The sequence below is a fragment of the Aethina tumida genome, chromosome 1, assembly GCF_024364675.1.
Source record: "Aethina tumida isolate Nest 87 chromosome 1, icAetTumi1.1, whole genome shotgun sequence".
In the NCBI taxonomy this organism is placed as follows: domain Eukaryota; kingdom Metazoa; phylum Arthropoda; class Insecta; order Coleoptera; family Nitidulidae; genus Aethina; species Aethina tumida.
The window spans coordinates 45,537,486-45,551,154 of NC_065435.1; the positions used below are offsets into that span (position 1 = coordinate 45,537,486).

The 13,669-nt window shown below is 32.2% G+C and overlaps 4 protein-coding genes and 1 non-coding gene across 5 annotated transcripts; 3 read left to right on the forward strand and 2 right to left on the reverse strand.

The window, feature by feature from the left end:
- Positions 1-16: 16 nt before the first annotated feature.
- On the forward strand, positions 17-2,111 carry LOC109601907 (neuralized-like protein 2). Its single transcript, XM_020018202.2, has 2 exons — positions 17-861; positions 1,070-2,111. The coding sequence occupies exons 1-2, from the start codon at positions 213-215 to the stop codon at positions 1,183-1,185; spliced, it is 765 nt and encodes a 254-aa protein (XP_019873761.2). The 5' UTR covers positions 17-212; the 3' UTR covers positions 1,186-2,111.
- A 2,328-nt stretch (positions 2,112-4,439) lies between these two features.
- On the reverse strand, positions 4,440-4,656 carry LOC126264417 (small nucleolar RNA U3). The gene has a single exon (XR_007547136.1). It is a non-coding gene; the product is annotated as a small nucleolar RNA U3 (small nucleolar RNA).
- Positions 4,657-5,581: 925 nt separating this feature from the next.
- On the forward strand, positions 5,582-9,736 carry LOC109601914 (cysteine and histidine-rich protein 1 homolog). Its single transcript, XM_020018218.2, has 6 exons — positions 5,582-6,121; positions 7,986-8,224; positions 8,538-8,749; positions 8,808-8,968; positions 9,028-9,230; positions 9,294-9,736. Exons 1-6 carry the CDS (start codon positions 5,909-5,911, stop codon positions 9,319-9,321), a joined length of 1,056 nt encoding a protein of 351 aa, XP_019873777.1. The 5' UTR covers positions 5,582-5,908; the 3' UTR covers positions 9,322-9,736.
- LOC109601906 (WD repeat-containing protein 89) lies at positions 9,728-11,314 on the reverse strand. The gene is made up of 6 exons (XM_049961751.1): positions 11,040-11,314; positions 10,750-10,976; positions 10,508-10,689; positions 10,178-10,450; positions 9,924-10,115; positions 9,728-9,835 (listed from the first exon to the last, which is right to left on the reverse strand). The coding sequence occupies exons 1-6, from the start codon at positions 11,228-11,230 to the stop codon at positions 9,746-9,748; spliced, it is 1,155 nt and encodes a 384-aa protein (XP_049817708.1). The 5' UTR covers positions 11,231-11,314; the 3' UTR covers positions 9,728-9,745.
- Positions 11,315-11,472: 158 nt separating this feature from the next.
- On the forward strand, positions 11,473-13,087 carry LOC109601909 (SAP30-binding protein). The gene is made up of 2 exons (XM_020018204.2): positions 11,473-11,604; positions 11,666-13,087. The coding sequence occupies exon 2, from the start codon at positions 11,772-11,774 to the stop codon at positions 12,621-12,623; it is 852 nt and encodes a 283-aa protein (XP_019873763.1). The 5' UTR covers positions 11,473-11,604; positions 11,666-11,771; the 3' UTR covers positions 12,624-13,087.
- Positions 13,088-13,669: the final 582 nt, after the last annotated feature.

Consider the following 13,669-nt stretch of genomic DNA (forward strand, 5'->3'; position numbering starts at 1 on the left):
TGAACATCATATTCAATAATAAACAAGAGAGAATTTAACTTTTGCTCTTTGTGATTTCGAATGCATTTACATGAAAGTGAATAAGAAAGAAAATGGTGACAATCCCTGTTTCAGGACGAACAGCTGCCTAGGATAATGGAAATTGTTGCAATGTAATATTTTATTTATGAAAATATGTTTTTGTCATCACCTAAACTAAAAACATTGTAAACATGGGTTCAAAAAATTTAATAACACGATTTCATCCCTGTCATGGTGAGAACATTGTCCTGCTTGAGGACAAAACAGTAGCATACAGAAGAATGAGCTTTGCAAATGCAGTAACATTTAGTGAGAAACCTTTACAGCCTGGTGAAATATTTCTTTTGGAAATCGAAAAGAATGAATCAGGCTGGAGTGGGCACATGAGACTCGGCCTGACACAACTAGACCCCCTTACAATATATCACACAGGTAAAATTCCTCCTTATGCCCTACCGGACCTGCCAGATATTGGTTCATCTTGGATTTATGGAATTAGTAAGGCACACAACAGTGTTTTCGACTACAGTGATGACAATGGCAGGAGGTGCATAAAAAAAGGATCTGATGTACTAAAAATGAGTGACTTAAATAGTACACATATGGGTTTGCTTAAACCAAACAAGTCCTCTAAGGTTATTTTACCAACAGATGCAGGGAGTCGAATTGGGGTGATGTATGTCCCCACTAGTGAACATGAAGCAGACATGCATTATATAATTAATGGGGAAGACCAAGGAGCTTGTGTCAAAAGAATTCCATTTACAAATGCTCCCTTATATGTAGTTGTTGATGTTTATGGTACCACAAAGAAAGTTAGAATCATACAGTTGTATGTTGGTAAGTACATGTGTGTTTCTTATTACAATTTGGTGATAAAACATAAAATACCTTGTTTAAATTACTATTTCATTCTAACTTAATATTATTAGAACTTGAATTAGAATAGTAATGAATTGATTTATTATTGTTGATTTTCTCTAAAACCTTCTTTAATATTGATACTTCTAATAAAATATTAATTAATAATATCATATTTATTTTTCAGTTCCTAGTTTACAAGCTGCTTGCCGAGAAGCCATACTGCAGAACATAACTAAAAAGGCTGTTTCTTCTTTACCTCTACCAAAACTACTGAAGAAGTATTTACTCTATGAATCCTAACTGTATTGTCTCCAAGGCACACCACCATTGGAGCCCCATCTGTATAATTACACTGACTCATTAAATTATGCTGAGTTTGTCATGACTATTTAAACAAACTTTTATTTAACATAACAACAGATTTCTTGAAGTGTTCTGCAACAGTGGTTTAACTTACCCTTTATTTTGTTGTTAATTATGTACATATAAACTGTGCCAGACAAATATTGGCATTTTTTGACTATTATATGAATTTATTCTATGTGTAGAATATTAAAAAATAATAATATATAGGTAGAAACACTGTTAAATTCAATTAATTAGTTTTTCTCATTATTTAACAAATTTTGGATGATATGAAAAACAATTTTATAATAGTGTTTCTATCTTAAATAAGTCACACTATGTTCTTTTTTAATTAGTTTTTAAGTGTTATGAGTATGTAAAGGTGATTGACTGATGTTTCTACATGAGACACAAATTGTAATTTAAACCACCATTGCTGCTACTTATTTATTTCAAATTTAAGAAAGTTTCTTCTTATGATTATATAAAACTTTAAGTGGTGCTATGTTTATTTAAAAGTTTGTTTAACAAAACAGGACCTAAATTGTTGTAATTTGAATTGAAATGAAATTGTGAATATAAGTTATTACCTGTATATGTATATTGTAAATTAACCCCTAATGATCCATTCCAATACGTGTATTTTTAAAGCATGCAAATTGTTTATTCCTTCCTCCACTACTTGTATGGTATCATATCTAAGGAACAAAACATTTTACAATTAATACATATATGTTAATTATCAAATTACGTTGATAGAGTTGTTCTTTATTTTCTACACCTTCACTTTGATATTAAATATTAATAATTTTGTATATTGATATTATTTAGTACATATTTTTACTTACTCTCTAATATGAATAAAATTTGTTTTTGTAAAATCGTGTATTTATGTTCACCTGGAAATAATGTTTTCAGACAACTAGATTACATAGTTTTGTTAAATTTGTATGTCTGAATAGGCAATTAAAGAGTTTTTCAAAAACTAAAATTTTATTTTATGTACTAATCCTGTAATTGTATACTCAGTTTAAATATGAAATTGATTAATTAAAAAGAATTGTTTTGATGAACAAACGACAAGAAAATAATAATATATTTATTATGCACATATTTGTATTAATATACATATTTAATTAATTTTTTAATTCATTAATAAAATAAAGGTATTAAATGAGTACCTTCATAAGTAGAGAAGCAGAGAAAGGGCCATATGTACGCAAAAGTACCCTATAAGATCGAAGGTAACTGTAATGTCTATTATCTGAATTTTGTAGCCCGTTTTAAAATTTAATTTTCTGTATATTTATCGTCCGTGTGGATTGTAAAATTGTGTTAATAATTAAGGTATTATCAATTTATGATAGTATTGTAAATTAAAATAAACGTATGTTTTTTGATCGTGTAATAGACGAATAATATTCCAGAAAGTTGAAATAGGAAGGGATAGTTTATGTTTACGGGAAACACCGGCACTGCCGGTCCGGCAGTAGAAGTCGAACGGTCGTATAATGTAGTTGCTGGTATTGGAGTTAAAAGGTTTAAGGAATTTTGTGCAAGTAAGTATGTACAATCATGTGTGATATTTGATGTAAACTAGTATATTATGTAAAATATGTCTGATTTGGATATTTTTTTTAAGTAAATTAAAGCGGCTTGAAGATATGGTTCTTTGTCGGCACATTTTTTGCGTTGTTTACTAGATGTGTTAATAGGGTCGTTCCATGGTACAACTCAATCGAGTTTAGCTTTCAATTGTGGACACTGTAGGTGTGATTGTGTATTTCATGTATTCATCAGTGTGAAGGTGATCTAATACTGATTTTTGTTATATTATATGGTATTTGATTAAATGAATATGTAATAAATTGTTTTATTATCTATTGGCTCTTAGTCTGATCTGGCGAATTCTTTAATGTGTACTAGTTTGAATCTAGGAAGAGATAGAGTAAGATTGTGTTATACATTGTAAATAACTGCAAGGTCGCTTCTATCTGGCAATTATTCTTCTTTACAGAACTTATGTTTGTATACTCCGAGTGGCATTTTTTGTATCTATTTGGTTGTTCTCAGAAAAATGTTGTTCCATAATAGAATCATATTTTTAATTCAAATAATACTCATCCAAATCCTACATGTTATTTAATGCAGTGTTATGTATTAACTATGTAAATCTGTAAATGTAAAATGCTTTATATATCACAGTAATAATTCAAGAATAAAATGTGAGCATTTTTTAATATATTTGTAGTTGCAGATAATTTAATTTTTCTTCCAGCTGGGCTATCTTGGGTAAAAACCATTTGATTTGAATTATTTTTACCCAAAGGTAGTTTAACATATTTTTATTTAATTCGTTTATAAGTGATGATATAAAAAAGAGAATTGAATTGATTGTGCAGTGTGTACCTAAGAAGTATATGATATTATTAATACATACATCCTAAGCCGGGCTCTTATGTTAGCCCCAACAACGTGCATCCAATGTCTGGATTGACAACGTTGGTTCTAATATTAGAGAAGTTGTACAAAGAGGTTCTTCGACAAAACATCAGACATTGGCACCTAGTATTTTTTTTTATCGAAGAGGGGAAGTCTTATAAAAGACTGAAAACTCCTCTCCGGGCACCGATCCCGAAGATCCTAGCCAAAAGACTGACGTATATGCAAGGCATATACGGGTGTGCTGAACCAGGAGACGTAAGGCTGTCAAAGATGCCAGCGTCCCATCTCTGTCAACTGAGTTCGGAACAGCAAGACCAATCTGAGGAAGATACAAGATCTTCCTGGGGAAGGATTGGACTTGCTGGGTTGGATCCGTTAGCTTCCCACTGTCACTGGTTTGTGGAGCGGTACTGAGCTCTAGGAGCACGACCAGGATCCATCCTGGGGTAGCACCTAGTAAAAAAAGCTTGTAGAACTTTGTTAAGGAGAAGAACCGCATTTATTGTTAAAAGAACACAAATTCAAAATGCAATTGGATTGTGACGAATATTTATCTAAAAAAAATCTATAATCTCTTGAAGAAAAATTAGAGAATCACGAGCACATTTAAAGAAGAGGCGAACTGAATGTTTGCACAAGTACGAAATTCAACTGGTGTTTCAATAATATGTGATGATCTTTCTCTCAACCCGTTATCACAAACAACATACAAACTTGCAAGTTCAACTACACGTACCAAAAATTATGTTTGATTATTGAGAAGTACCACTCAGATCGCTTCGCATCCATTGCCAAGGAAGATAAATTTCCAAGGTGAACGATCATCGATGGCAATATTTCGGAACCATTGGATTCCAAAAATGCCTGCCTCACGCTCAGAATACGAAGCCACTGCTCGTCATCGTGGTTGCGACAACTCTACGTTTGAGTAGAGAGTATGCGAAGATATACTACAGAAATGATCCTGTGAAGTATGATCTTGCCGTTTTCGACAAAATCGATGGTACTTAAACACCAGTTCCTCCTGAACGGCGGCGAATTAACACACTCGTAGCAACCTAACGGAGAATAGCTCCCATGTCTCACGCCTTACTAGAAAATTTCTAGTGGAGCGTAGAAATCTGTAGCCGAAATAACTTCTCATAGTACTAGACTGCAGATGGAACCGGCATGCGCAACAGTGCTCATGACTAGTTCTGCGTTGCCCTCTCTCTGTCTGGTACCTAGAGAGGGACGAGCCGAACAAAACAAACATGACCATCACAAACCTGAACGCAGTGTATAATTATTGTACTCTGCGTTTTCGATACGCCTTAGGCCAAAGAGAAAGAACATTGACTAGTATTTTGAAAATGTCTCGAACATCTATGTCATAAATTCTTATTGCTAGTTATTCTGTTTAAGATGAATAAGGAATGGAGGAAAGAGAACTTTCAGGCATTTGTCTAAATAAACGGAAATACGTTTTTGTTACATTGTTAAAAAGGGAAAATATTTTTAATTTTGCTTGTGTCAGCTGGGCATTAAAATATAATAATATAAAAGTAAATTAATTTATGTAATATGTTGATAATAGTGCTAATGTAGCTAATTATGAATAGTAAATAAATAGAGTAAAAATAAATATACAATGGTTGTTAATGTTAATAAAAATATTGTTACAGTTTCTATTTGAACAAAAACCATAACAAAACCTTGTGGTGGTGCCACACAATCTGTTGTTTGGGTTAAAATTCAATGGAAAATTCCATTTGGGCATGTTTAAAGAGACAGTAGATAAGAATAGATTAGCATAAATTAAATATATTGTTTATGTTGTCTTTGAAATAACCAAACAGTCTAAGATAATTGTATATTTGTTATGGTCCGTACCGATGAGACTCGCCCAGATAAAAATCGGTGAAACGAAACGTAGACAAAATATTTTCTACGGCACATGAGCGTTGAATTCTCGTTTCCTTCGACCGAAAATAGAACGGACGCTCCCTATTTTCGTCGTAAAATAAAATCCTTCGAAAAATCAAAAAGGCATTTTACAGAAAATGTGGTTTCAAAGCATGAGTTAAAACAGCTGATTCTCGTTTGCGGCGGTCCGACGGGGCGGAGCCAATTGTTGTGGTGGGGGATTATGTCAAACGGGAACGTCACGTCAGCTGTTTTCTAACACTGGGTGCTCCTGCATTGAGGTTTCTCAGCTGTTCTGTGTTTGGTGAAGTAAAGGTTTTCGCTTAAAATGTCCGATACGGAAGCAGCTACGTCGAGCAATGAATCGGTCACGGAACCGCTAGAGAGCATCGAAAAACCTGACGAGTTCGCCGAGCCAGACGTGAAGCGTCGCAAATGCAGTAAAAACCTCGACGAAAAAAAAAACAAGTTGGAAGACAGATTAGGTGGAATATTGTGTTGCGCAGTATGTTTGGATCTACCCAGAGCCGCTGTTTACCAGGTAAGTGATATTAACATGCAGTTGAATATTTATATTTGAAATGTTTTGTGAAGTTGAAGACGATTTTCTGTGTTACGTAACGTAACTCCCAGATTTTCTTTGTTCTATTGCAGAGGTGCTGCAGGCTACTTTATCGATTGCTAGTACGCCTGCAGTTCGTTGTTTTTAATGTATTCCGCATACAGCAAAGGTCTCCGCTTTATCACGGGATCTTTATTGTGTGCGTGTGAATTATTTGGAAAAAAACGTGTAATTTATCGAGCACGGCGGATAGATTTTATTAACCCAAATACAACGTACTGCGCACAATTTTCGTTCCCATTGAACAAAGATTGTGCGACTGTGGGCTGTATTGACCTCCATCGCATTCTGTAATGTTTTGTTTATTTAAACTTGGCTGATACAATTTGATATGTGTTTTTGTTTTACGCTCTGTAAATTATTCTTAGTTTATTGTTGTAAATTAAGATATATCCAACACAATGTAATTTCAGATGTTTCTGTTTATACATAACTAATTATAATTACTGTGTCTTACGATATTAGACCAACATGTTTTATAACAGTGTTTCTTGATATCTTAATAAATGTATGAAATTTATATTTTTAGTCGTTATTCACATTAGATATAGACTTAATTTCCCCATCCTCTCCTAATTTTATTAGCATTATAATGGGCATTTTGTTTAATTTTGCAATATACTCGGCTACATAAAGTGAAAGGTAGGTGAATTAAATCTGGACATGATGTAATCACTCAAAAACTATAAACATAACAATTAATGCGAGCCATCGTTAGGTGGTGTTTAATTTAATAAATTCCCTTTGATCGAGTTATATTTGCATGCAAAATGTAAGAGTAAGTAGATATACACAACAATTTTAATTTAACTTATTGTTAAATATTAAAGGTAAAGTAATGCGAACGACTTTCAATATCATTGATGTCGATTATTACATTTGCTTTGTGTTCTTTTATTGATATAAGTTATTGTTCTCATTACAGGATTTGAAGAGGATTGGTAAGTCAATTTAGTGTACAACTTACTTTATAGGGTCATACAAATTTTCCAGAAAACCTGATTTCCAACCAAGTTTTCTTCAGAACCTATACGCCAAGATGATCCATTAAATATGGGCCAACAATATGTTCGCTTCATTTGAAAAATTCAATTGGACCATGGAATTTCGAAGAAGTAAATGCTCTCGGATTAAATTCTCTCTTGAAATTCACATATCAAAATTTTTTGTGTGCTTATACTTTTGTATCTTAAAATTTTCTGACAATAAAGACAATTTCTAAATACTACGAGGCACTTTCTACATCACACAATTATTTGCTCATTATTTCTGCATTGCTGTTATACTTTATCTGAACGTTATCGTTACATTACATCAAATATTTCGAATAATTGATATAATGTAATTTAAAACCAATGATTGGTTCCTAATAATGTATGTGTATGTTTTCGCAATTTGTAATGTGACTCTTTGTTATCTTCCACAGTTACACATCCACTCCGATTACTATTCCTATTTGTCATCACCGTTTGTGTCTTGTCATCAAGTCCGACTCATAAACGATAATGCTTAAACTGAATCGTTTTTTTATACTGTTATCTTCGCAGCAAATACCTAATTCCATTGGCCAGCTTTTTTTTCAAACAACCAAAAAAAACAAACAAAAGGACTAATTGGTTCGCCCATTTTTACGGACATCGTTGCATAGGCTCGTTTTTCTGTTATTAAATACCTTAACTTAACTGACCGTAACTGATAAGGCTTACCATTTAGTGTCAATATAAAAGTACAACACAACTTGTACAGTATTTTACTACATGAATTTTATGTGCGTGTCTTGCAGTGCACGAACGGGCACCTCATGTGTGCGGGATGCTTCATTCACGTCCTGGCCGACGCTCGTCTTCGCGACGAATTGGCCACGTGTCCCAGCTGCCGCGTTGAGATCAGCAAAACATCGGCGACCAGAAATTTGGCGGTGGAGAATGCCGTCTCCGAGCTGCCCTCGGAATGCCAGTACTGCAACAAACAGTTCCCCAGGAACACTCTCGAACGTCACGAGGAACAGGAGTGCGAGGAGAGGTAAGTCCTTCCATTTTGTTTGATTGTTACTCTTTATGTACTTGTTAGATGTAGGTTTGTTGATAAATAATTTTATTGTTGTTGCTGTTTAAACTTTAAAGTGTTTGCTGCCTTATTGCTATGGAATCTCGGTAGTGCAATATCTAAAATAAATAAAGGTATCATTCATTCACAATGCTCGCTATCACAAATTTGATAAAAACACGTACCGCATGTTTATGACTAATTGAAAACACATTCGATTCATCAACCATATCGCCCAACCCAACAATTTTAATAAAAAACATGAAGACTAATAGAAGGGTTTTTGAAGGATTTCAGGATGTAAGTACAGCAGAATCGGTTGCCCTTGGAGGGGACCAATTCACGAACGTGTCGAGCACGAGAGAGAATGCGCCCATCCCAACCGCAAGGGTTCCGAGGTGATTGAAGCCTTGGAGGTCATCGATATGCAAATGGCCGAAGAAAGGAAGCTATACGACAGCATCTTCGATCTCTTAGGCTATGAAAAAATCATTTTCAATGGTAATAATCTCGTGAGGTGCAATGAAATGTTGATTTCATGGGTTCCCTTTGTTTCTAGATTTGCAGCTGAAGCCGTACCGTACCGATGAATTTGTTCACAGACTGTTTTATGAATCGTCACGTTTTTCTGCCTTCAACAACCAATGGGTTGTCAAAGCTCGAATCAACAACAGCCAGAAGGACCCAACACAAAGCTCAGATCGCGAAATGACGTATCAGGTATGGTTCAAATGTTACATCTTGGGCCGTGATCTGCAAGTTTAAATTTTCTGTTCCAGCTTATTTTAAAATCAAAATCTACAACTCCGATGAACTTGAGTTACATCGTACTACGTGGACCTGTTGGTGATATTAATGTTAAACCCCGTATATTCGAATACGAGTTTACAGAACAAAACAACGAAAGTCCGTACGTGCATCTTCCTCTTCCTGATACGGCTGAATGCAATCGTTTGCTGGCAGCAAAAACTATTAATTTCAGGTAATACATCTTTGTAAGCATGATAATGCAAGATATTAATGTCATCTTTTTATTTTGTTTCAGATTAATCATGTTTTTAGCACCCAAATAAAAATTGCACAAGTCAGAATTAAATATTGATTATTTAATTAACTATATGTGCTATATAAATCCTAGGGATTTTAATTTTTTAATATAATTTTAAAAGATCTCTTTAGTTTTAGGGTAACTTATGATATGTGCAAATCAAATTATTATTTTTTTTTTTAGTATATATTACTTATAATCATTATCATTCTAGGTTATGTAAAATTATTTATTACTTATCACAATTTTGACTATGTTACCTTAGATTATATGATTGCCATTATTATATATTGACTAAATTTTAGTTGTAGAAAAACAAAGTTTAATTTATACTATAAGATTTTTCTATATACATACATACTTATATACACACAAAATATTATAAATATTTTAACTTAGATTAAGGGATGGGACTTAGAAATAAATATATGTTCAAATGACTTTCTGGTTTATTTTCTTTTCAATCTTTCCACTTCTGGCAAATCTGCCTTCCATACATTTAAAATTCCTTTCTCTCCTCCAGTCAGTAAAATGTTACTCTAAAAAAAATGAAATTAAAATCTGTGAAGTAGGTAAGTACACGCAAAATGTTAAATATATAAGAAAAAGTACAAAAAGTAGGCTTACATGTTTGTTAAAATAACTGGCACGAACTCTTTGTTTATTATTAGGAAAACTGATTCCAGGATGTAAAGTTCCTTTAGAACATTGCAAACTTCTAAAACATTCACCATCATTTACATTTGAACCTGCCAGAATTAATAAAGAGTTCTTTGCTTCATGTGTGTTAACTACATAAATATAATTTTCACTTTTCCTCTGTAAAAAAAAATCAATGAGATAAATTGATATATGTATTTATGAGTATAATTTTTTGGTACCATTATTTCTTGTGCAACTTGACTTCTTCTGAAATGATATGAGGGTTCAGCATCTTCAGTTTTCCACAATTGTACATCTGCAGTGTGGGTGATACATGTAATATAATCATTGTTGTCTTCTTTATACCACTGCAATTTTTCAACAGAAGACTCAGTGTTCAATGAATCAATTAATGCATCATCCTCATCAGATTGTGATAAATCGTAAATATTTATTAATCCATCAGTTGAACCAGATATAAGTTTGTTACTGTCAGTAGGGTCAAACTTCACCTAAATTCAGAAAATGTTTATAAAAATTCTGTTTAAAAATTAATTTTTATAACAAACCTGAGTAATATCATCAGTATGTGATTCCCAATAACCACCCAATAATTTTACATTCCTAACATCCCAAAATAGAATGAATGCATCTCCTCCAAATAAGTCAGTTCCTGCAGTTAATAACTTTCCATTTGGTGATATATCAAAAGAATTAAATGTTTTCTTCTCATCACCAGTACATGTTGTATCTGTAAAATATTTAAATTGGCAAAAAATTCCTTTTATAAATGATAATATTTATGTATTACCTACAAAGGTATTAACTGTGGTCTGTGTTCTTAAATCCCATATTTTAATAAAGCCATCACTTGAGCATGTATATACTAAATTTCTATTATCTTGACTAAATTTACAGTCAATAATTGGCCCTGTGTTTCCCCTAAGTGTTGCACTGCTTTGCAATTGTGTGTTATTTAAATTAAATACTTGAAAAGAATCATCTGCTAATGCTACACCAATATTGGGATTGCTATCACTGTAACATTATGAAAAAAATTAAATATTTAGATACGTAAATTATTTATTATTTACCACGTACTTGGTCCCAGTTATATGTAAAATATATTTATCATTTGATATTTGTTCATCACCTAATAATTCGCAAATTGGAAATTGTCTTTTTATTTCATTTTCATCACATAAATCGTCATCTGAATGAATTTCTTGTTCAACATCTGAATTCTCTTCTAATTCCAATTCTTTCATATTCATTATGATATTATTATTCATTCATTAAACCACAAATTAAGTCACAATACACAAAAACAACACAAACACGTGGTGAAAATTGTCACAACTCAAGCAGAGGTTAGACGAGGTCTAACCACTAAACCTAATTTGAATTTGTTCTCGAATTTATGTGGTACATAGTTCGGCCACTAGTGGCGTTCTATTTTAGTTATTGTAAATCTGCAGCATTTAAATTGTTATTTGTCGTCAATACGTCAATTTTATTAAAAAACAAAAGTAAAGTGAGGCTGTGAGATCAATTCTGTTTAAATTATAAATTGTTTTTGGTTACTATACAAATCAAATATTTTACTGTTTCCACACATTCTGGTTCAGTTCAGGTAGCTGGTTGTTCTGTGACTGTTGTATGTCAGGTAACCCTTAAAACATCAACATTAAGTGTAATTTTAAATTAAACTTTCTTGTTATTTGCAGTACTTAATTGAAAGGGATACAAAGCAGATATATACACTTAGATTCAACGTACTAAAAATAACAAGTTGTTAAACCAGTGTTTACTTCGTAAACATAACCTATAAATATGTCTTCAACATCGGCTTTAGCTTCTTTAACTGCGACATATACAGACTCCGAAGGCGAAACTGAAAACAACGAAGACGAACTCGAGGGTGAGAATACAAACAATGCCGGAAAGTCACCATCAGGTTCAGCGTCAGATAACAAATCCACAAACTCATCTCGACCAGTGAGTCCCGCGCAAGTTAGAGTGACCTCAAAAGTGGCCGCTTTGGTGTCCTATCACGATGACACAGTTGCTTCCGATGACGAGGGCGATGCTGAGGATGAAGTGCCCCATGAAGTCATATTGTTGGCTGACACTGATGACAACATACAGGATGTTGAAATGAATGAAGAGGATGGCGAATTGATACCTCCAGAGCCGCCTGGACATTGCTCCATAGAGTTACAAGAAAAGATATCGAAGCTATATGACAAAATGCAGACACAAAATCTAGATATGAATGCTATTATTCAGAAGAGAAAAGACTTTAGAAATCCTAGTATTTATGAGAAGTTGATTCAGTTTTGTCAGCTCAATGAGCTGGGTACAAATTACCCACCAGCAATGTATGATCCTCTAAAATGGAGCAAGGAGTCGTATTTTGAAGAATTGGCCAAAGTACAAAAGATTGAAATGGATAAGAGAGAGAAGGAACGCAAGTCCAAGGTGGAATTTGTCTCAGGAACCAAAAAATATGAGGAAGAAAAGAAGAGAAAAAGTAAGTGGGATCAACCTGGTGGGGGAACAGTGCCATCACAGAGCATTAAACCTGCAGGACTAGTACAACCATCTTTAACCAGTTCAGCAACAGGTACCAAAGGTACTGTCATATCAGCATTTGGGTCGTTACCCAAAAAACCACGTCCGTAAATCATAATTAATAATTGTAAAATTCATTTGAGGTTTTGCTGTATTTTTTTCTGTCGCCTTTTCACTAATTAACAAAGTTGGCAAAGTTATATTAAAGTCTTTATATTTAACTTAAACTGTTAGTAGCAGTTTGCTATTAATTATTTAAAAAGACTTCAATTCTATTTATTTCTTAAATTACAGTTATGAAATCTTAATTTATTATTATTATTATTATTATTTTTTGTAAATGTGTTGAATATGACATTCAACTTTCATGAATTAATTTTGACTTCTTAATCAATATAAAGGACAATAATATTGTCATAATATTAACTAACCTCAAATCAATTCTTACAAACCAACTGTTTAGGAAATTTAAAATTTTAGTAAATATATGTATGTCCATATAGAAGTTATTTTTATTTATAATATGTAAATTGTTTTTATTTTGTAAGATTTCTGTGAATAATAAATATTTTTTTTAATAACTTTGTTTTATATAATCTCACCACTGTTTAGAACTAAATTATAATAAATATTTACTTAATAAAATAATCTTGTTACTTAGTATGTTAAAGTTATGAGAGAAATGTTTGTCAACATCGCATTTGTGTATTATTTGAATATTTTGTAATTTACTTCTCATCTTTAAATTGATTCAGGATTAAAAATGTTAAAATTAAATATTATAATGTTCATAAAAACATTTATTGTCTATTTTGATATTTCTAATTTTATTAAAAATGTTTGTATTTTGATATTGGAAGTTTATAATGACATTTTCATCGTTCATTTCGAATGAATATATATATATATATATATATATATATATATATATATATATATATATATATATATATATTATTTTATTTATATAAGTATTTATCCTTGACAAATTTATACATTTTTAATTCTATTTTAATATTTTATAACGAAATTTCCATTATTCATTTCCAATGGTTTTTGCTCTTAAAGTATATATTTTTATTTTAATTTTTTATATAATTACAAATATTTGTCGTTGATAAATTTATTTGTTTATTACAATTTTAATATTTCATAAC

Bases quoted from the DNA above. Each gene is read 5' to 3' on its own strand.
- LOC109601907 (XM_020018202.2), top strand. From the start codon at position 213: ATGGGTTCAAAAAATTTAATAACACGATTTCATCCCTGTCATGGTGAG. The intron at 862-1,069 runs GTAAGTACATGT...TTTATTTTTCAG, and splicing joins AATCATACAGTTGTATGTTG to TTCCTAGTTTACAAGCTGCT.
- LOC109601914 (XM_020018218.2), top strand. From the start codon at position 5,909: ATGTCCGATACGGAAGCAGCTACGTCGAGCAATGAATCGGTCACGGAA. The intron at 6,122-7,985 runs GTAAGTGATATT...CGTGTCTTGCAG, and splicing joins CCAGAGCCGCTGTTTACCAG to TGCACGAACGGGCACCTCAT. The intron at 8,750-8,807 runs GTAATAATCTCG...CTTTGTTTCTAG, and splicing joins TGAAAAAATCATTTTCAATG to ATTTGCAGCTGAAGCCGTAC.
- LOC109601909 (XM_020018204.2), top strand. From the start codon at position 11,772: ATGTCTTCAACATCGGCTTTAGCTTCTTTAACTGCGACATATACAGAC.
- LOC109601906 (XM_049961751.1), bottom strand. From the start codon at position 11,230: ATGAATAATAATATCATAATGAATATGAAAGAATTGGAATTAGAAGAG. The intron at 10,690-10,749 runs GTAATACATAAA...AATATTTTACAG, and splicing joins CACAGTTAATACCTTTGTAG to ATACAACATGTACTGGTGAT. The intron at 10,116-10,177 runs GTACCAAAAAAT...TTTTTTTTACAG, and splicing joins AAGTTGCACAAGAAATAATG to AGGAAAAGTGAAAATTATAT.